Below are 23,235 nucleotides of genomic sequence, written 5' to 3' on the forward strand. Positions count from 1 at the left end.
TGCAAATTGGGGAGGGGGAATCTCTTGTTGTGAGCAGCAGACAGGAGCGCAGCCGGGATATGTGAACAACCGAAATAACAGAAAGACAAAGCACCAAATGACACGCCCCCCCAAAAAGCAAAGCATTTTAAATGCCAAACTGTGCTATGTAATCTCAGTGAAAATTTAATAATTTCTTATTTGAAAAGTTAGGAAAATATCCTTAAATCTGCACTAGGCGTAAGTTTTAATCTTTTTTGTCAGTATACATTTAATCTTTTAAATTAAGAGGATTAGTCCATTTCAACTAATTCGGAAGTCTGAATTCATCAGTAGTATTGTTGTCATTTCCCCCTCCCCTGTGCCTGCCCCCGGATTAGTGTCAGTGACTCAGTTGTGTCATCTGCTTCTGCTGAGTGGGAGGCAACCATTAAGCACATGAATTCAGAGAAGGCTACTGAATCTGTTAGCTGGATAGTGGTGAAGATATTTACAGTATTAGCCTAAAATGAAATTAAAACAAACACATTTTTTTTAAGTGATCCAAGTAAGTGATGCACAGTAGTGCTTTATTCTTTCAAGCTGAACGCAACTATTAATGCAGTTAAGGGACAAATGCTACACATGCACCATTTTATGGCGGAAGGAAGCCACCTGAATGGAAGCCACGGGGTACTATCTGAATATCCATTTGCCAAAGCCAGAATCATGCTTGCACAACTACTGTACATATTCCAGAAGCTCCAGGCCTTGCTCGGAGAAGTTTAGCATTGTTAAGGTTTGTCCTCATCTTTCAGGGTTGCTGGCCAGTTGCTTACTTCCCATCATGATTATAAAATTACCATTTGTCTCTTCAACTCTAAAAATGTCATTTATCTCAGTATTGTTGAGCAGTGATATGGGCCTCAGGGGAAATGCTATAAGGTTAGTTACTCAAATCAAGTGTTTAATTGCCATTGGCATCAGACAGAGGTCAGTCACTCTCAGGCTGGATGAGCGACCCTCAAACTCGGCCCTCCAGATGTTTTTGGCCTACAACTTCCATGATCCCTAGCTAGCAGGACCAGTGGTCAGGGCTGATAGGAACTGTAGTCTCAAAACATCTGGAGGGCAGAGTTTGAGGAAGCTTGACCTAGAGGTCTGGCAAACAGTGGTCCTTGCCTTCTTATCTTACTTTTCCCTATTCCAACCTTCCTCTTTCCTTGGTAAATATTTCAGTTCCGTTTTAAAATGGAAATGTGAGTCCTGGATGATAAAGCGATGCGAGATAAGCTTCATTTGAGTTATGAAAGATCTGTGGCCAACAGCAGATAGTTCAAACACTGACGGCCATTTATTTTCTTCCTATGTCCCTGTTCTGTGTAGAGAGATGCATGGAGAAATTCCAGTGTCAGCCAGGCTGGGTTGCTCCAGTGAAGTGCCTGAGCCAATACTTCCAAGGGGGAGTGGATGATGAAGTGCATAGTTCATGGCTGAACCTTCCCACACCCTGCATTTTATTTGCATTTTTATGACTGCTTGCAAATTTCACAGTTGCTAAAGTGGCACTGGAAGGTAAAGATAGTTGCCTGATTATCTCGGTGGGGTGTGATCAAACGGCACATGTCTTCCAGCCTAATCAAACAATTCTTAAAACTTGTCCCGTGAGCTGCTGAGAAGATAGTAAGAGTCCCAGGCAACTGGCACTATATACTACTGCTGTGCTGCCAGGAAGCAGGGTGAATAAAAATAAATGATTCTTTAAAAATAATTTTTTTAAAAGTTACATTATAGTCCAAAGTCTATTACTCAGGAAATAAGGATTTGTTTACAGTTTTTCATGTGTGCTAAAACGCAGTCTAAGGTTTTTTTAATTTAAAAAAATCGTATAACCACATTGGTTAACAAACATGGATACATATGCTATAATGTTGTTGTTTTAGCTACCGTAAATAAATTATTTAAATTGTTATTAAGGAAATGATTATTTTTCTCCTTCCAATAAAATACAGCAGAAAAGTTGTCCAAATATAAACAATAATTTCATAATTATCTGGCTATGTATTTCTGATAGTATAACCAAATCAGTAATTTTTGATGTAACTGTAAAAACTACTCTGAAAATTTATTATTCCAAAAACGAAACCTTCCTCTGGTTGTAAATATTCAGAGGATGCCAGCAAGGTCAAACCTTTCTGTAAAAATGATTTAAATCAAGTCTTACTGACTAGTGATTCAATTTGATTTAAATCAAATCCACCCTGCCAGGAAGACAGGTATAATTTGCCTGTTTGCCCAGAAATGTGGGAACACTTCCCAGTATTCTGATTCTGTGCTGTAAGAGAAGAGGAAGAAAGGCATGGAAGTGCCACATGCTACCCAGGCAACTCATTTGCTCCACTGTGTTTTGACTCAATTTCAGTGGCATTCCCTCAAGAGATAGATGGCTGCTGTACACCATATTCGTTTACAGCCCCAGTGTGTAGCTGGTTCACTCCAAGGTTATTCTGCACGTGATTTGCATATAGGTGAGGAAAAGAATCAGCTCACCTGAGTGAATTAGTCCTTATTCACATTCTTATGTACCCCATGCCATTATTCATCACCATCTTGAAACACCCAAGTCTGCCACTTTGCATCTCCTGTCTTTCCTCTCAATAATCCCTGCGGAGTCATGATCCATACTTTGGGGCGCATCCTCACCTTTGGCTGTTTATAGCTGTTAATTTAAGACGAACTCCTCCCATGTTTGAGAAACATTGCACTAAGCATTTGAGGCTACAGCACTGAGACTGCACTGTGCTGCCTAGTCAAGTAGGTCTTAACATTTGTTCAAAGCATGACCACATAAATCTGCAAAGCATTTCAATCGGCCCCATACAACTCATGATACAAGCCAGACAAGTAACAATGAAATATTATGGGCTGCCAGATGGCTGATTCCGCCGGACCTCACCCCCCCTGCCCCCCCCCGTCCCAGGCAGGCAGAAACAGCTCCACCAAACCTTTAGTGAGCCTCTGCCAATGCTCAAATATGCTCCACAAATTGTGCAAGCCTGCTGCAAATGATCTCAAATTATAAGCACGTGTATGTGTACATAGTGATAACAGAGTCGGCCTATATGGGCTCAAGTCCCATTTCCGCCCCCTGGTTCTGCCAGCCTCAGAAGCGCATATATGAAATGGGTACAACAGTGACCTGGCTAAAAGAAGTAAATTGAATTTGGATATACAACTCTGAAATTATTTGATGATGGATGCTGCGCTCTTAAATCTTCATTCTGTATAGGTCACATGCCAAGCAACGCGGGCCGTTCGGCATAAAGTTAAATGGGACTGCTCTGCAAGAGAGAGCTCGCAACGTTTGCCAAGTCGCAAGGTGTGTCAGGTCACTTACTCCCGAGTAAGCCCGCTTAAGGCTGAGCTAAAAGCACACGGCTCCCTTAATAAGGCCTCGCCGGGGGCAGGAGGAGGGGAGGCTGAAGGCACTCAAAGAAATTCAGTTTTACTTTTCATCCAAAGTTGACAGTACTTCCGCGCCTCCCGTCCCCACCGCCGTGTCAAAAGACCACGGAGGCCGCCGCCGCCTCCGCGTCTTCTTGCTTCCCGCCCGGACAGGGAGAGAGCCTCCCTGCTCAGGTTTCTCAGCAGGCGGGCCGAGGCGGGCGTCACAAGAGGCCTGACCGGAGCCTTGGGCCGCTCTCTGCAAGGTCGCTGAGCTGGCGGCCAAGGGGGGCGGCGGCCTCGCAGGGCGCGGGCGGGACCTCCCTCCCTCTCTCCTCCTCCTCCTTCCCCGGGCCGCTCGCTGGCAGGAACTCCGAGCAAGTCCCGCCGCCGCTTCTTGGAAGCGAGGAGGCCGCCGCGAGAGTCGCGCGCCGCCGCCGCCGCGAGCCGAGCTGAGCTTGAGGCTCCCGCGTGGAGAGGAGCGCAGAGAGAGGAAAGGCAGCTGGAGGGGGCGGAAGAAGAGCGCTCTTGAAGCTTGTGCGTTTCTCCTCGGAGGGTATCTCGGTTGGGAAGGGGCGGTCTGGAGTGGGGCAGCAGGAGGAAACTCGGGGGTCGTGTCTTCTTGCTTGAAAGGAGCTTCTTGCGCATCCACAGCCCATCCTCTCCTCGGGCTGAGTTTGGTGAGGGTCTTCTGAGCACTTTTGGGAGGCTTGGGAGTAAGATAGCCTGCTGCCTCGTCTTCTTCGCTTCGCTTCATATTCGTCTAAAAACTCGGGAGTGCTCCAATCGTAACAAAGCATCTTTCTATTCAGCAGCTGCTGTTTAAACTGAATTTATGCAGTTAAGCACTTAGCACCCTTGGCCTTCATTATTGTCGTTGTGTCTTTGGCGGTTCTCATCTCTCAGTAGAGGGAGTTTGAGTGGCTAACGTTTAATAGTATTTATTTTATTTAAGAAAATTTATATACTGCTTATTGTATATATATTTAAAAGACTAAAAGGGAACCTGATTGTGAAAGAAAAGGTTTTGAAATATCTGTTTGGGTCTATCATCCATTCAGAACTGAAATAACACACCCACTTCATTGGAATGTTTGCCCTGTATAATCTCTCACACCATCCAAAAGCAAGCACAGGTAAATCAATAGTGCTTCTTTCCCCATCCTCTCTAATATATAGTGTTCAAAGTGGGATTCAGAGTCACACATCTCACCTGTAGCCGGGCAAAAATGATCACAGATTCCCCAATTTGGATGTCAGGGTAGGAAGTGGGGCAAAAAGCATCAGTCACAGAAGTTGCTGCTTTTCCCATTTCCTTGTAAATGTTTGAAACAAGTCGTGAAATTGCAATACATGCACAGTTCAGTAATGGGAGAGAAAGATAAAGGTTTCAAGTAGATTCTCAAGGCAGACAAGAAGGAACATTTCAGAAATTGGATTGAGATTGATGTGACCTTTGTGCAGGGGGAAAGAACGGCTGTGGAAGGTACAGGACTGACATTTTTCAAGATCTATTTGAATATAAAATAGTTGAGCATCTTTTAAACAGGAGTGACAAGTTTGGAATCTAATCCTATAATACATGGGACTCTGGAGGAAAGTTTGGATAACATCACCCCAGAGGATGCATACTTCTTTTAATAAAAAAAGTGTGGTTTTAGTTATCATATGACGTGTAGTGGAAGCCAAGGGCCTGGCCTGGTGAAAAAAGAATGGACCTGTTGTAACTTACTGCTACCTTCTGGAATGTGTGATTTACCTGTGAACATTTGCTTCTGATCACAGTGTTAGTGTTCTTTCTCTTCTTGTGGAGAGAGTGGTTCACAGAGTCTTTGGAAGAAGATGTTAAGCTTCAGTTATAAACATGGGTATTTGGATATGTGTGATCCCCCATTATTATATCCAGGTGTTTTTACATCCAATATTTTAGGGTTGATAAATAAAGTCAGTTTTCTCCATACAAAAGCAGTCACTGTCCAGCCTTGGAATGCAGCTTGTGTGGATAAATATTTGTACATGGATCGGACTGCAGCAATTTCCATAAGCATCGTGGTTGCAACAAATTCTGTGGTCATAGAGAAAGAACTGCATTCTGTGTATAGCCCTATTCATGTTAACTTTTTCCATGCATAATTTCAGGCACATGATGCCAAAGGCAAACTATGAATGCTTGTATTAAGGGAAATTGACTTAGTAAGCCAAGCCTTTGTTGTCAAATCTGAAATACAGATTTTGGAAGCTTTGTTATTTATTTCTGAAGGTCCTAAGAACTGAGCAAGGTCTCTGTATAGGTAGGTAAATATAAAAGGTAGATCCTGCCTGCAGGGTTGAGGTCTAAAAGAGGAAGGGAAGAACAATGACATTTTCCCTGGAAAAGCCAAGGTACATGTGGGTCTTTTAGTGAGGAAGTGTTGTAGGAATAATAAAACAAAAGAGAGCAGTCAAGCACAGAGGTTTAGTTAGTAGGAGGTGTGGATCCCTAGTGTTAAATCTGTAGGAGTCTTTGTCTTATTTCTATGGGCTTGTGTTGCTGTTTGATTTACACCTGGTCTTACTGGTGATGTGGTCATAATCGTAAACATTAATCTGGCAGTCAGGTACAAATGTAGATTCATTCACTCATGAACTTGTTGAATGGTCAAAGGCAAGCCATGAACTCTGGGGTCCAAACTTCATGTTATGAGGATACTAAAGGCTATCACATTTCTCCATGGTAGTTTACAGTAAAAGAATACATGTATGACATGACATTGTGTTAGCTTTTATCCACCCCATGTAACTAGCAGAAGCATCCCCTTGCAGAAAGCAAGGCTTGAACTGTACTGACCAGCTGATTGGCATTGACTTCAAGCTCCACATTAATCTTTCTTTGCAGTGTGGCTTGAATTCAAGCAATAGAAAAATGGGCTTTCTGACATCATTGCCCTGTCCACCTGTCATAGTAGTCCAATTTGGGGCAGCAGAACCAGGGTCCAGTTCAGTAGCTGGAAGAGATTCCCCGTCCTGATGCAGAGCTATCCCTCAAAATGAGCTGGAAATGGTTCAGAAAAGGTAACCAAAATGATCAAGGGACTGGAGCAATTCCCCTATAAAGAAAGGTTACAACATTTAGGGCTTTTCGTATGGAAACAAGGCCAGTTGTTGGGGGATATGATACAGGTGTTTAAAACTACATATAGCATTGAGAAATTAGAGATAAGTTTTTATCTCTCTCCCGTAATGTTAGAATAAAGCTGAATGTCGAAAGATTCAGGGCAGGCAAAAGAAAGTGCTTATTCACTAAGCGCATAGTTTAAACTATGGGAATAAATCCCAAGAGATGTAGTGATGGTGGCCATCAACTTGGATAACTTTAAAAGATTAGACAAAGTCGTGGAAGATAAGGCTGTCAAGGAGGTCTGTGAGTAAAGATGCCTGTGTTCTGCCTCCGGTATTGGATGCAATATGCCTCTGAATACCAGTTGTTGGGGAATAAAAAATGGGGAGGGGCTGTTGCTTTCATGTCCTGCTTGCAGGTTTCCCATGGGCATCTAGTTGGCCACTGTGAGAACAGGATGCTGAACTAAATGGGTATTTGATCTTAACAACAGATCAAATGCTTTTTGATTGCTCCCCTGTACTTTCTATTCATCTCGTGCAGCAGCATTTTTTAATCAGCCAAATGTAGGTAACCCCTAGAATTACATAAACTTGCACAAATATCCTTGGAGCAGTGCTCATGTGTGAAGCAGGAAGTTGCACATTTCCACTATGCTTGTGATTCAGATGTGGGATGTCCCACGTCTCTTTGTCAGGTAATACGCAACACTTAGGCTGTCTCTGCAATATAACTGTCACAGATGAGAGAAGCCCTAGCTAGGCTGTTTGTGAAGGTCGCATGCTTTCCTTGAACTAGGCCTTGATCTGAGCATGAAAATTGTTGCAGGTAGCTGCTTATGTGAACTTGGCCCTCTGCTTTGAATAGTTACCAGGTCAGTGGATCCGTTAGACCTCTTAGTGTTATTTTGACCCAGACTCAAGGAGCTGGAGGAGGAGGAAGAGGAGAGGACAGAGGTTGAAGAAAGAGCTGTGAGTGAAGGGGGGCCCTTTCCCCATCCTTTGGGCTCTCTGGGAAGTGCAACAAACCAGCTGCACCTGGAACTGGCTGGGTATGGAGAATGCAGTTAAATGAGACACAGCTGTAGGCAGCCTGAGGAATTACCATCCAACTTGGGCTTGCCCATAAAAACAAGTCTAGAGTGAGAGACTAGGGTGATTCCCCCTGTTTCCAGGAACTCTTCTCATTGAGACTTTTGTGGGTGAGGTGAGAGTTTGTTGGACCCTGGGTGAGAACCTAAGAGGGAAGATGTGTTAGAAGGAAAATGAATTGCTATTTATTTATATACATTTGTAACCTATATTAATTAGCATTTTTATATGTAATTGTGTGTTTTTTGTAATATTTTTGTTTAAATTGTCTTTTGCTTCTTTAGTTTTCCATACACTGCTTAGAGATATTTTGAAATATATTAAGCAGTGTAGAAATTAAATGGTCAGATTATGCTTCAGATGAGTAATTTTGAACTGTGTACATTCAGTCCTCTGACAAGTGCAGGTGAACTGTGACAATAGTACACATTGAAACAGGAGGTTTGTGATTGTGCTCCAATAGAGAAAGACATTGTATAAACCGAAAGAAACAGAAATAGCCTTTAAAAAGAAATGGAGCATAGATATGCAGCATATTTAGCTACTAACTAAAGAGCAAATTGTATTAGAGTGGATTTCCAGTGGCACTGGGCAAATGGAAATCTCACAAAACTGGGGAAAGAGGTGATGGTGATGGTAGATGCTCACATTGTAAGAGAGAAAAAGGAAAATTTATACATTTGTGGTTGGAATGTGAAAAAAACTGGAACTTTTTGGTCCAGGGTCACTAATGCCCTTAAACAAATCTACAGAAATGAAATAATATCACATCTTTTTTTTCTTGTTGCCTTATGCTTTTTAAAAAAGTATTCTGTATTCCAGATACCTAAATTGATGAAAATGAAAAATAAACAATGGCCAGCCTTCTAAGAATGAGTAGTGGTTTTTTAAAAGGCTATTTTGCATTTAGGCAAAATGATGCCCTTTCTTGGGAAAAAGCACTTCCAGGTGAGGTTCTTGACTCATCACATGGACATCTTAGTCCTGGTGTTTTTCTGCTAACATTTCTCAGGCTACTCGGGGCAAATTTTAAGGGTGAAATTTTTAGCTAAACTTAACATATCTTTAGGAATTAAAAGTTACTGACAAAAGCTGTAAGACAGTTTGTATACTGTAGAGAAAGTACAGTTATAAACTATTAACTGCTTGTCCCAAAAAATACTTTCTCCTCTACAAAATGAAAGTGTACTGGTACATACTGAAGTGTAATGTGAGCAAGCCAACTTCATTGCCAGGCAGCTTTCTCACAAGCCATTCCGCCCCTTAGGACAGAAGTCTGTTACTGCAGTCTAGACACTCTTCAACATTCGTTGGATGAATATACAGCTGTTTTGCTGTGTGTGCATTCAAGGACACTAAGCTAGAATAAAGGCTCTTTAATACAGGCACTCTGGTTGGAATTAATCATAGCTTCCAGGCTGTCTGAGAAGCTACAGTGACGATTACTTCATATTTGAAGAGGTCTTCGAATATGAATGCCCATGTTAGTGAGCTTCCTAAATGTAACATATATGATTTGCTGCTAAACATACTGTGGAGATGTGGAGTCAGATCCAGAGGTTTGAATCCAGAGGACTCAAATCCTCCAGCACACTCTGCTAGAGACCACTTTTGGAAGCACTGCTGTGCATTCAGAGTGTACCACATTACCTCTGGATTGGGAGAGCTGAAGTGTTTAGAGTGCTGAACTATGACCAAGGGAGACCTGGGTTCAAATCCCCACTCTTCTGTGAAGTTCATTGGGCCAGTAACTAAATTCTCAGCCTAACCTACCTCACAGGGTTGTTGTAAGGGGGAAAATGGGAGGAGGGAGAACTTGTACACCATCTTGAATGCCTTTCAGTAAAGGTGGAATATAAATGTAATTGATAATGGTGACACAGTGGACTATATGCTCCTGATTCTTAAGGAAACTTTAGAAGCAGCCTTTGACAAAACGCAAGGATCTGCTGCAGGGAAAGGAAAGTGGGAAGACTCTCATTTACCTGTATCTGATTTGGCCAGCATTATACATTTTCAGTTTACTTTGACTCTCTTCCATCCTGGACATGAGGGCTTTTTAAAGCTTTTGGGTGACTCACAAATCACAATATAAGAGCATTGTAAGGCATGACTTAGTGCAAATATTGCAAAGAACGTCTGCAAATAGTTCCAAAGTTCAGTCTTCCTTTTACTCTCACTCTGCTACTATTCCTTTAATATTCTTTCTTAAAATGGTGTTGTTTTCTTGAGGTCTCTTGTCTTGTCATTTGGTCTTGCTGAGAAGGGCAGTGAGCAAAAGTGGTTATGAAGGATGCTTGAGAAGCTGGCCACTAACTTCATCTTCTTGACCCAGTGAGAACTGAGCCTTTGAAATATAGGGCTTTATACTGAGGCTACACTATTCCCTTTGGTGTGTGGAGGGAAGTGTCTCAAATGTCCTTTGAGCTGAGCTGTAGCCTATACTATAGCTTTGCTTTTCTAACAGAGAGGTGTATGCATAAGGAAAGAGAAGGACATGGAGCAAGCTGGGTAGGAAAAAATGACCATGGAGACAGGACAGGTATGTTTGACACTGAAGCCTTGGTTTTGGGATTGTGAACCCTTTTACAAAGCTGGATTTAAGGTGTCAGTCATACCCTTTAAAGCCAATACAAATTTTGTTTTAAAGTAGTTTAATTTCAGCTGCATAAATTGATTGGGAGTTTTTCTTCTTCCTACCAGTGTTGCATAGTGTTCATTTTGGAAACCCAAGCCCAGATCCCTACTTGGCTCTGTTGCTGAATGGCTTTGGAACCATCAGTGGCTCTTGGCCTAACCTACCTCATTTGAGGATAAAAATGAGAGTATTCTGTGTATGCTGGTCTGATCTCCATAGAAGCAAGAGACAAAACTGACAAGGTGGGATATAAATGCAATAAATAAGCTATTCTGCTTACCTGCTTAAGAAAGCTGGAAGGGCCAGCCAGATAGAGATGTCAGTCGCCGATCTGGCATGCAGAGATCTCCATGTGGTTGCAATTGAACCTGTGCCAGTTGCAAAATGTGCCTGGCACCTGGGGAATTTCTAACACTAGATGTCTCTATTGCTGCCTTCGCCCACTGTACACGTGTACCTGGCTCCAACACTGAAGTCAGTGGCAAAGTCTGCTTCCATAGGAGACTCTCATGTCTCCTGTGTATCAGTGGAACTGTTTAGGCTTAGAGCTGCTGCTGCTGCTTCTGACCCAGGCTAGGGTGTTGTTGCTTTTCTTTGGTAAGTTGTTAGTTTTTTCAGATAACTTGTTGTGTTTGCTTTAATAAGCTTGAAATCTGTATGTCGGTTCAAAAAATAATTCTGTCTTCTTTTCCTTCTGTTTCCCCACTGTTCTAGTGAGCCCTGAAGATGGCAGCAGAAGCCAATCATGTCCATTCAGGGTTTGAGATGGCAGAAGTAAATGATGGCCCACCAAACAGCCGTCGCACGATCTGCCTAGAACGTATAGAAAAGAGCACAGACATCAAGGCACACGTGCTGAAGAAAGTGAAGAAAAAATGCACCTGCACCCCAGCTACTGCCAAAGACCTGCTCTTCAGCTTCCTCCCAGTGCTGAAATGGCTCCCCAAGTACAACCTGAAAGAGAACATCTTGGGAGATTTAATGTCTGGCTTGATCGTGGGGATCTTGCTGGTTCCGCAGTCCATTGCCTATTCTCTGCTGGCTGGCCAAGAACCTATCTATGGCCTTTATACGTCGTTCTTTGCAAGCCTCATTTATTTCCTGTTTGGAACTTCCCGTCACATCTCTGTTGGCATTTTCGGTGTACTGTGCCTGATGATAGGAGAAGTAGTGGACCGTGAAGTACAGAGAGCTGGGTATGATTTGGCATCAAACGTTCCTAGTAGTTATAACTCAGACATGCATCTTTCCGTAAATAACAGCACACTGGGGCCTTTGACTGTGAATGAGACATCACATTTGTTATGTGACAGAAGTTGCTATGCAATTAGCGTTGGAGCCACGGTGACTTTTGTTGCTGGCATTTACCAGGTAAGAGGTGACAATCCAAAGGGCATCTGTTTTATAGGCTTCTTGTAGTTTTCCTCTCATTGCCTTCCAAGACGAGGTTGGTGACAGACTGGTACCAAAGTTTCAATGCAGCCTTGTAATTAAGCATATACATGGTGATTTGGAATTTTGTTTTTGCAAGAAAATGGTTAGATTCCAATCCCCATTTAGCCCTTTACCTTGTTGGGTTGGTTCAGATGTAATGCTGAACTGTAGTTGATGGGAAATGAAAAGTTGCTACTTTGGGGCTTAAATACTGCCCCCACCTGTGACTGAGAAGAGGAGCTTGAAAGATTTTCTTCCGTTTTTAGTTTAACTGGAGGCTACTGTGTTGTATGAACTAAACAAACTGACGAATTTTAATTATGGTTTGTTGAAACACGGCAACTTCAAACTATAGTTAAGAAGCTGACTTGTTTCAACAAACCAAATTTAAGATTAACCACAGTTTGGGATTTGGCTGTAATGTTTAGCAGTGGTTATCCTAAAATGGAAGCATACACCCCCAACCAACCCACATACCCAGACTATTTCATTACACGGGTTAACCACCACAAATCCTCAGGTCTAACACAGGCTTGAGCCAGCCAACTCATCACAAGAGTCAAAACTTTGTTGTGGCATCAGACAACTCAGATTAATATTTAATAACAGTGTAAAGACACACATAACTAAATAATATAAAATGCATTCCTTACAAGAAAATCATCAGCCCCAATTTAATATGCACATGTACATACCTATATGTGCACACTTGCCCCATATACATGGTGCTTTTTTGAAATTTTTAAATAAAATATTGGAAAGAGGAAAAGCTGCAAATCCAAAAAGGTTAATAAACAAAAGCCAAAAAGAGAAAGAAATTCTGTAAAGAACTTGAAACAAACACAAGCCAATTTTAACTGGTCCCCCATCATAACGGATAGTTATGAACTGATACTTTCATCTGAAATAATGTATGCATTGTCTAGTCATACTCTTCCATCCTGTGTTGCAAAATTGTCTTCTGATCTTTGGTGCATTTCTTTTCAGGTTGCCATGGGCTTCTTCCAAGTTGGCTTTGTCTCTGTGTACCTCTCTGATTCCTTGCTCAGCGGATTTGTTACAGGTGCTTCCTTCACCATCCTTACCTCACAAGCCAAATACCTCTTGGGCTTAGACATTCCCCGTAGCAACGGCATTGGTTCCTTGATAACCACTTGGATGAACATATTCAGAAACATCCACAAGACCAACTTCTGCGATCTCATCACCAGCTGCTTGTGCCTTCTTGTTCTTATCCCAACTAAAGAGCTGAACGAGCGATACAAATCCAAACTTAAGGCGCCCATGCCCACTGAGTTGGTGGTGTTAGTGGTAGCCACACTGGCATCTCATTTTGGGAAGCTAAAAGAGAAGTATGGCTCCAGTGTTTCTGGGCATATTCCTACTGGGTTTTTGCCACCGCAATCGCCAGACTGGAGTCTGATTCCCAGTGTGGCTTTGGATGCAGTGGCCATAGCCATTATTGGCTTTGCCATCACAGTTTCTCTCTCTGAGATGTTTGCCAAGAAGCATGGCTACACAGTTAAACCCAACCAGGAAATGTATGCCATTGGTTTCTGCAACATCATCCCTTCTTTCTTCCATTGTTTCACTACTAGCGCAGCCCTTGCCAAGACACTTGTCAAAGAGTCGACAGGCTGCAGGACTCAGATCTCTGGTGTGGTGACTGCCTTGGTCATCTTGTTAGTCCTCCTTGTGATTGCTCCCCTGTTCTATTCCCTCCAGAAATGTGTGCTAGGGGTCATTACCATTGTCAATCTCAGAGGAGCCTTGCGGAAATTCAGTGACCTGCCCAAAATGTGGCGGTTAAGCAAAGTGGACACATTGATCTGGTTCGTCACCATGTTATCTTCAGCACTGATAAGTACTGAACTTGGCCTTCTGATTGGGGTCTGCTTTTCAATGCTGTGTGTCATTGTGAGGACGCAGAGACCAGAAGGGCACTTACTGGGCTGGGTTCCAGAATCTGAAGTCTATGAACCCCTTCCTGAATATAGGAACCTTCAGATGAAACCAGGGATCAGGGTTTTCCGTTTTGAAGCACCCATCTACTACGCTAACAAAGAGAGCTTCAAGTCCATGCTGTACAAGCAGACTGGAGTCAACCCTCTGTGGGAGTTGGCAGCAAAGAGAAAAGCGGAAAAGCGAAAGCTTAGTGAGAAAATGGTCAATGCCAACGGAAACCAGGCAGAGGTCTCAGTACAGCTTGTCACTCACCCACTGGAGTTTCACACTATAGTGATTGACTGCTGTGCGGTGCAGTTCTTAGATACAGCAGGGATCCACACGCTCAAGGAGGTTCACAAGGATTATGGGGAAATTGGCATCCAAGTGCTGCTGGCTCAGTGCAGTCCCTCTGTGAGGGAATCCCTATACCGAGGGGAGTACCTTAAAAAGGGGGAGGAACAATTCCTCTTCCATAGTGTGCACCAAGCTGTGGAATACGCATTTTGTGCTCACGGGAAGCATGGGCTCTGCGCCTCCGAAAGCTAATTTCACTAAAGAGTGAATGGTGAATATTAGCCAAATTCAGGTAATGGCAGACGTGTGTGAGAGAGATGATGCTGGGCATACACTCGCACAGAAGTAAAGGGCTAATTATTTTATTCATACGGTGTGGGATCATACAAGAAGTTTTGATGCTTTAATTTTGCTCTGTTGGACACAACATTAAGAAGGTGAGAGGCAAGGTGGATTATTATGTCTACAAGCTCTCGTGACAGACAAGCAGAACAAATACTCTTTAACACCAGATGTGCCTCATAGTCACACCCCCTTCTCCTTTTAGTGTTTTCATGTCCCCAATTTTTCACCTCGCCTTGAAGCCCACTTTGGTGTGTGAAAATAGTGCTGCCATTCTGGGTGGTTCCCCCCGCCTTGAAATAATAAATATGGTTTGGATCCTAAACAACAGGAAGTTAATGGAAGGAAGGTTTTCGGTCCTTTTTGCTTAGCTACAGAGGGTCAGGAGCCCCTTCTGAACAAAGTAGATGAGGTACTGAGGGCTGCTGGGGAAGGATAGAATATTTTAAGATTGAGTGGAAATCTGCCCAATATGAGGTGATTCTCCCCTCCCTCAGCAGGCTCTCACATTATTCAGGAGGATCCCCAGATACTGTGAGGAGGTTTTTTAGGGGGCCCAGGCAGTAGCAAGGCGGAAGATGGAATAGGGAACTTTCGTTCCATTCACTTACCTTAAAATCTAAGCTTGTGCCATTTGATCAAATTTGTATTTTCAACTAATCATTCTGGGGAGAGCAGTTGCTTGCTGACTTACCCCTTGATCTGTTCGATAAGTTACTGGGGAAAAAATATGTGTCCTGTTCTAACCTGTTGATAAGAAAATGGTCAAAACTTTCTGCTGTTTAAAGCCAATCATAAGTGCCTTTACTAGGACTGTAAACAATGGAAAGAACATGTTGTTAGCTGTTTCATAACTGAGGGTTCTGGTTGTGTCATTCATAGTGTATGAAACAACCTGGATACTTAATCAACTTCTCAGACATTCCTTTGGTAAATAAAGCAGTGGCCCTTCTATTAAGAAAACCAATGGATGATGGCTGCAGGGTAATCAGAGCAGGTTATAGGACATTTTGTAAACAGTCTTTTCTTTGTCAGTTAACTGCTATTACATAATGCATAAAGTAAACAGTTCTACAAGGATAGAGTTTCTTTGCACTTTTTATTGTTCATGACCCAAATGTCTTTGCAGAAATAAAATCAGTTGGTTGTTTCCAAGTTGTTGCAGGTTAGGTATGTAAAATATAAGCAAATGAGAATGAAATAAAAAAACTTTCCCGCCACTTTTAAGTTAAATATTTATTTCCATCACGTGTTAGTGGTGGTGGAGCTGTTTAAATACTGGATTGGGAATGTGCAAGTTCAGTTGCAATGAGGGGTTTTGTTTTGTTCTGGAGGGAGGATAATCTTGCACAATTAAAAACAAAAACAAATTAGGGATTTATGAGACTGAGGAAAGGGAAAGCTGAACATAGTCAGCTGTTCTGATTTCTACTAGTATAGAGAAATACCAGGTACAATCCCATGGATAGAACATATTGGACGAGAAGAAAATTTTAGAAGAGAGATATTGAAGGCACAATTAGGAATCATTCGAGTGAGCAAGAAAATAGGTAGGGAGACGTATTCCCCTTCTTCAAAAGGGGTGAAAATAGTTCTAGGTTGCACTATTCTGCTTTGTCCAGACATTACCTGGAATACGGTGTCTCATTCTGGGCACTGCAATTTAGGGATATTGACAAATGAACATGTCCAGAGAAGGGTGGCAAAGATGGTGAAGTGAAGGGCCTGGAGACTAAGTCCTATACAGAGAGATTGAAAGAGTTTGGTGTCTTTGTCTGGAAAAGAGATGTTTAAGAGGTTATATGATAGCCACTTTCAGATACATGAAGGGCTGTTGTGTAGATAATGGAGCAGACTTCTTCCTGAAGTAGGACCTGAAGCAAGAAGTTCAAATTTCAAGAAAAAGAATGTAGACGAAACATTAGGAAGAACTTCTTGATGGTATGATCTCTTCAGCAGGGGAATAGACTGTATTGATGGATTCTCATGAGAGCTCTTTAAGCAGAAGCTGGATAGCCAACTGGCTTAATTCCCCTGAGATAAAAAGGGCTAAAGTGGTTTAGGAAAGCCATCTGTGGATGCTGACAGTTCCTTCTTGTGACACCATTTCCTTTTCTTCATAGGAATATAATTTCCGTTAACTTGGTGAGGGAAACATCAGTTATTTGATCTCTGTGTCATAGGGGCTCCCCCTTCAGGAGGTTTTGTAATAAAAAGAAGTAACACATACACAACATATAACCCTTGCTGTAGTTTCCCACCATGTTTACCAAATTCATACAGAAGTTTGATGTTTAAGGTAGGATAGTGACCTTTTCCCAACAGTGGAGTTGTGTTTTTATGGCTGCACTGCAGACAGGAATTCCAAAGTTGAGACATTTCCCTCCAAGGGATGTGAGCGTATTTTGCCAGTCACTTTGTGGAAACAGGTATACATATGTACAACTCTTTCCCATGCTTTGTATAGAAGTATGAGAATCGTATGCAGGAGTGCACCAGTAACTTCTGAAACTTAAGATGAGAAGTAGTTGCAAGGCAGTAGTGCATCTGTCTTCCATAAATCAGGACTGGACTTTGGTAATATGGCACCCTGAGTGAGGGCAAAATGTGGCACCCCCCTAAATTGCCCCCCCCCTCACAACTCAGTCGCCCGTTTGACCAGGGCCTAACTTTGTGTAGATATCTGTAAAATTGAGTTGGTGGTGTTGTTGCTCTCCCCTTGGCTTGGTGTCCTATGCAGGGGAACTGCCTGCACCACCCTAAATCCAGCACTGCATAAAAGTGCTCTGCAGGTTTACATACTGCATTCAGGAGTAAAGAAGTCCAGCAGAACAGTTGATGGATTTCATTTAACTCTCACCATTAATTCCATTAAAATTTGTGGAATTTCTTTCTTTCTTTCTTTCTTTCTTTCTTTCTTTCTTTCTTTCTTTCTTTCAATGTAATTTTTTTAATTGCCAAGTAAATACATCAATACATCAATACCAAACCATGCATAAAGAATAATATAAAGAAAGAAAAAATAGAGAAGAAAAAGAAAAAGAAATGCGAAGAAAAGTAGTCAGTAAAAGAATAAAGAAAAGTATAATATTTCAATACAATAAACACTATTTTACAAAATAATAGTAATAATAGACTTCCATCACTCTCACAACACTTCCTTTCACATTTTATATTTTATCTGTATTTCAGTATTATTTCCATCTTAATATATAGATATTTGTATTTCCCCTTTTCCATTCATGAGGTCATTCTAGACACAGCCAAATTTTTACATTAGAACCTTGTCTTTCATTCAAGTACTTCCATTCCTTCTTGACTGTATTACTTTTATTATGATGATCCACATGTCCCAGTTAAGTGTGCTGCATGTCCTGGTTTGATTTGGGTTAAAAAAAAATTCTAGGAGACCACCATATATTGGAATTAACACAGCTAGAAAAATGAACGGCTTGACAGGCTCTTCACTTCCCCTCAAATCTGCAGTGTTGCTGAACTCAATTTGTTTTGCTATCAATCTGCATGTAGCATCATGGTTTAGTCTCAAAGAGTTGGCGTAGAGGTAACCTTTCCCATCCCAAGATAGAGAGGGCTGCTTTTCCTATTTCAAAGTTTAGCTCCTGCTTCTGGGCCAAACTAATGTGGCTTTGTTGACGTAAATCGGAGCTGTTGATCCTGACTTCATGGCCTTGTTTTGCATGTGAGTTCTACTTGATGCGGCAATACCCTTTACAGAGCCAGATTTTGTGTATGAGATTGTACAATCTGCTCAACAATATGCAAGTTTTCATCAAGCAGAAGAACTTTTAATTGAACAATACAGATTTCTCCCACTGAGACTTCAGCCTTTTTAATGCCAAAAGGTCCTATTATGGTCTTTGCCAGCTGGAGTGACAAGAAGTATTACATTTTTAGCACTTTTCTGTATTTTAACAGCAGGGCATTATGGAAATTAATATCCACAGAGCTTCACTTATAAACTTAAAATATCTCTTAATTTAGCTTTTCTCATATTACAGCTGCTGTTTATAGCAGTTTCTGTTGCTCTTAATGTATCTAATGCACCATAAGTGCTGGCATTTAATAACTTAACAGATTTTACTTCTTGAACTATGTGTGCAATTTCAGTAAGTTACTGTGGTGTTAATTTTAATCGGGCATTTACAAGACTCCTAAGCATAAATACTTAGAAGTGTGCATGCAACTGTTCCTGATCGAAACACTTCCTCTTTTTAATCACATAAACAGAATTTTTAGTTACATTGTGTGTCTAATGCCATTTTATGTTTGCTTTTTTGGCAAAAACAACAGTGGGTGGCATATTTCCAAAAAAGGCATGATATGTGACAGTAAATGGAGCCGTTATGTCTTTCTATGTTTAATATATCTTTTTATTTGGGGACAGTTCAAAGCACTTTTAAAGGGGCATGCTCCGTGACTTAATTCATGCTATACAAATTGATGATGCTATATTATATTACTTTGTATTCTGCTACATACAACGTATTGCACAAAGTGGTTATGCTTCCTGCCCCAAGTGATGGCTGCTTAAGAACCACCTTGACCTGAGAGGAAGGGAGAGAAGGCAGAACAGCCTAGCAAGCTGCTCATTTCAAGTGGTTCCAGTTGACAGCATTCCCCTCCCCTGGTCGTTCTTCTTCACCTTGCTTGCTGGGCTCTGGGGATGCTCTCTCCGAGATGCTATTGCTGGGTCATCTGAATTCCCGTGGGATTTTGTGAGAGCCTCCCAGAGCCCCATAAGCAAGACTGAGAGTTTAAAACCTCTTTCTGTTCCGAGAAAACCCTGCGCAAGAAGGAGCTCTCTGTCTTCTGTGCATATCATTTGCGTGATTTCAACTGCATAAAGTTGAAGTCGCACATTTTAAAACGTGCATAAGTTGCGATCATATATACTATATTTTTCTGGAACTAAAAGATTAGGAGCGGCTACCTTTCTGTGCTTCTTTATCCCTTCTGTCCCATAACACAATTGGCCTCTTTCACGTGCCACAATGAGCCAGGGTTTAACATTGACTAGTAATCATGGCTTAAGTGGGAGATTAACAAATAGCGATCTTTGGTTTGGACATACCAGGTTTTCCTGCTTTTTATCTTACTTCTGCCAAGTGGCAACAACTGGGCAGCATGTGCCAACACACTGCTCATTCACAATAAACCAGATGTTACTAACGCAGCACCTGTGAGTCCAAATGTGCCCACAGAGGCTTTCCATGGCACCCACAGGGCCTCCTCCCCCTGCTGATATTTGGCTTGAAAGAAGCATTCTGTTGCATCCAGTGGAATAAGTTGCAGCACATGCTTGGTTGTGGTGTGAGAGTGGTGTCTGTGACAGTTTCTCCAGTTTGTAAATGTGCCCACAGGCCTTAAAAGCTTGCCAAACCCTGCAAGAAACCATGATAAGTAATAAAAAAAGGGGGGTTCCCACTCATTGTAACATGTAAATGTGGCCAATGTGTGATGTGAGTTTCCTTACGCAGAGAGATGATGTGATGTCACATTGTGTTAAACTACACATTCTCAGGAAGAGGAAACATTAGGAAGCAGCAGCTCTCTTTCCCTTGTGAGTTCCAGGATTGGCCCTTAGGGATGTTTTAGAATTTTCTCATTTTGAGTGCTTAGTGTTTTATAGTGTGGAAGATTGCCAGTGGCATGCTTTGCTTTTGCTTTGCAATACATTGTTGTTAAGGGCCCGGAATGCCCTATTACTATGAAGCTTTAAGCCTCTTAAGTAGTGTGAAATTAAATCTCACTTCAAAATAATAGATGATCATTTTAAGCCTTAGGACCTGGATATTTCTGTGCTTTTGAGAATAGTAATTGAGCTTATGCACCAAAGTAACCCAAACTGCACCATTACATACTAAATTTTGTAACTTGTATAAATCTTGCAGCTATGCAAATATATTAAAAATTGCTTTACTTTTCATTTTTTGTGTGCGAGTCACACAAAGGGGGAAAGGCTAAGTAGGCCCCTAAACAGTGAAGAAACTTGATCAGGGCTTCCTTTGGGTTCTGAGATTTTATCAGACTTTGCCTGAACTGCAGCCATAGATCTCTCTTTTGAACAAAAATGAAAATTTGATTTTATGGGGTGCCAGTTCTACAGAATATCCACAGCACTGCCAAGTTCTTCACAAATATAATGATCCTCCTGGGCAATAGTTACTGAAAATCCTCAGTTGTCTTCCATAACAATTGTACAAAGTTTTCTATAAGATTCTAGCAGTTGCTCAGTTGTTTGCATTGATAATCACAATGAAATCAAGAGATACTATGCAGCACTCAAGTTCTCAGTCCTCAGTTCAAACATAGCAAGGACAATGTTTCGCTACTGCTAGTCTCTCTCCTTTAACACTTGGCTCAATTTGTTATTTCCTAGTTTGTGGCAAATCATAGTTTGTTGTTACATGTTATCAGGCAAACTACGGTATACTGCCCGTGAGCTTGAGTTTAGGTTGTGTAATACAAAACTCTGGTTTAGTGTTACATGTGAACCAATCCAAAGTCTATTTGCTATGTTGACTTAAGACCAACATAACCCTTCCCCATGGCCTTGTGACATTTACTGGCTACTTCCTGGTAGGCCTCAGAGATCTAAGTTATCAGTATGCAACAGACTGTTTAACAACCATGTGTTCAAAAAACTAGTGTCCTTTCTGAAATATAGTAGATGTGTTGATTGGACCCCTTCAGAAATGTTCTTATGGAATATCTCTGCTCACTGAAACAGGGAAGTATTCATCCCAATAACCATTAGAAGATAATTATCCAATCATAATTCAAATGTTACTCTGAGGTGAAAACCGACTTTGTTTTTGCATCTGGAATATTCAAGACAAATTACTGGCTTAGTATCCATAATGTGAAATGTTATAATGATCTGTATTAAGCAGTCACAGCTTTCTGAAATGAATGTCCCAAGACTTTCCTTTAAAAGACATACCACAATGAAAATGAATATAGAATTGATCAGCCTTCCAACACTTACGGGGCTATTCACTTACATGCCATAGGATACCTTGAGTTAAAAGGTCTGGCAGAAAAAAATCTTTTGTTTTCTCAGGGTACATGGCAGAGATTTGTGTGTGCATGTGTCATTTTAGAAGAACAGTTGTGAGCTATGCAAATATTTGCTCTGAAATTTCCAGCGGCTTAGTATTGTGTGTGTGACATTATCTTCATGCTATCAAAGATAAAGGGATTTTGATATTTCCCCCTCTAAACTGAAGAGTTGTATGTGAAATATTTATGAAACAAAAATATTAAGGATATTTTTATGGAGAGGCATTATTGCACAATATAGATTTCTTTCTCAATATCTGATTTTATTGTGAAGGTGTTTTTGAAAAAGGAAAGAGACTGGTGAGAGAGTTTCTTTTTCTTGAGTGATATTTGTTCCTGACATGCGTGCAGCTTAGCTTAGCAAACACTTTTCCTGTTTGCTCTTCATCAGCCATTATTTATTATGACACTCCAAGAAATGGCTGGTGGTTCTTCTGGCATTGCTCCAGTAGATCAAATGGAGCCAGCCTGTGTTGTCCCCACCACCACCCCCGCCGCCGCCGCTGCCACCGCCGCCCTAGGAGTATATGAACAAGTTGTCTCAGGAAGAGATCTTCAAATTAGATGGAGCTCTTAGTGAAATCCACAAGCCCCACCCCAACTCCATCCATTGTTCGCCAAGTCACTTATTACAAAAGGAGACACCTGCCTCAAATTTCAAGCACTGATTCCAAACCAAAGAAAAAACATAAGAAGGCCAATCTCAGAAAGCATGATGGGAACTGGATCTTTGTACTTTACAAAATTGTTATGAAATGCAATCTTCTATGAACCAAATGTTTACTACTTTTATTACATAGTTATAGTCTTTTCACTTTGCCACTCTAACAAATAACTGGGACACACAGAGACACTATATGACCTACATATCAAGTATAGATGAATGATCCCCCATGAGTTTGAAAGAGATCTCCTTTACTTGAATGTTATATTTTCCTTGAGCATCGTTCGAGAAATCGTCATTGTTTTGAGGCCTTGAGCGTTTGTTTCTATACATACAAAAATCACTTAAGTGAACCTCTATTACATCCTTCTCTTTTGACTACCGGTAGCTCCTGGCTATAAATACAGGCGGAAGTATTTCCCCCTCTTCACTGATGTCTTTAATTAGTTAGGTAGAACTATGCATATGGTTGCTTATACCATGAGAAGGAGCTGGGCTTGCCGGCATCTGAAAATGCCCCTCTTTCTTTACTTCTGCTACACAAATGAGCCACCAGAAAGTAACAGGCATTTGTGAGCACAAATAGCAAATAGGAAGACAATGGGAGAGATATTAACTTGGTCTCCTGCATTCTTGTCCATCTGGACAAACCCTAAGTCACATTCACCACACTATCACAGAGCTGCAAGGATTACGGTGGGAGGGCTGTCAGAGTACACCCCCCCATACCCACCATGTGAATTAAATGCAATATCAAAGTGTTATTATTCTTGGTTACATCTCTTGGCTATGTTATCCAGAAAATACTAAGTTGGAACGTCTTGTGGAATTTAAAGAACCAAATTTGCTATTGATGTAGCATTGTGACCAAATACGGCTTTGTGAAATGGCTGCTTTTTATTGGTAGCTCTTTATGTTTTTTTATATGAGAAAGACTTATCAATGCAAAACAAAGCAATAATCACAAAGTGTGTGCAAGCATGTTTCCTATAATGTTAAGCTCCAGCTGCTAAGATACAGTACTAGCGTCTTTTGTTAAAAGTCTCGAGCGGGACAATGAATTTTGTATCTATTTTCATAAGATCGCTTTGTAAATATTTTTGCTATTAAAATATATTTTATAACTCTGTTAATGTGTTTTTGTACTTCTCAATTGGCTGTCTGTTCTATTGAGTATATCAAGAACTCAGTAACTGCAGAACCTCCATAGTGACATGACCAATTTTGATATGCAGCTCAAATA

The 23,235-nt window shown here is 41.3% G+C and overlaps 2 protein-coding genes and 1 long non-coding RNA gene across 3 annotated transcripts in view; 2 read left to right on the top strand and 1 right to left on the bottom strand.

Annotated features, from left to right (window-relative positions):
* On the bottom strand, positions 1–11,071 carry LOC310755157. The gene is made up of 3 exons (XR_014544186.1): positions 10,935–11,071; positions 3,356–3,936; positions 1–1,526 (listed from the first exon to the last, which is right to left on the bottom strand). It is a non-coding gene; the product is annotated as an uncharacterized lncRNA (long non-coding RNA).
* SLC26A2 (solute carrier family 26 member 2) lies at positions 10,955–23,125 on the top strand (the record flags this gene model as incomplete). The annotated part of the gene is made up of 2 exons (XM_083597063.1): positions 10,955–11,599; positions 12,650–23,125. 2 exons carry the CDS (start codon positions 10,955–10,957, stop codon positions 14,153–14,155), a joined length of 2,151 nt encoding a protein of 716 aa, XP_083453189.1. The 3' UTR covers positions 14,156–23,125.
* Positions 15,129–23,235, top strand: part of LOC310754759 (sulfate transporter-like) — a 21,482-nt gene continuing 13,375 nt past the window's right edge. Inside the window, exon 1 of the mRNA XM_083597000.1 lies at positions 15,129–15,257. The gene's annotated coding sequence lies outside the window, so the exon portion shown is untranslated. The remainder of the gene's footprint in view (positions 15,258–23,235) is intronic.

This window comes from Podarcis filfolensis (assembly GCF_964270895.1).
Source record: "Podarcis filfolensis genome assembly, chromosome: 2".
In the NCBI taxonomy this organism is placed as follows: domain Eukaryota; kingdom Metazoa; phylum Chordata; class Lepidosauria; order Squamata; family Lacertidae; genus Podarcis; species Podarcis filfolensis.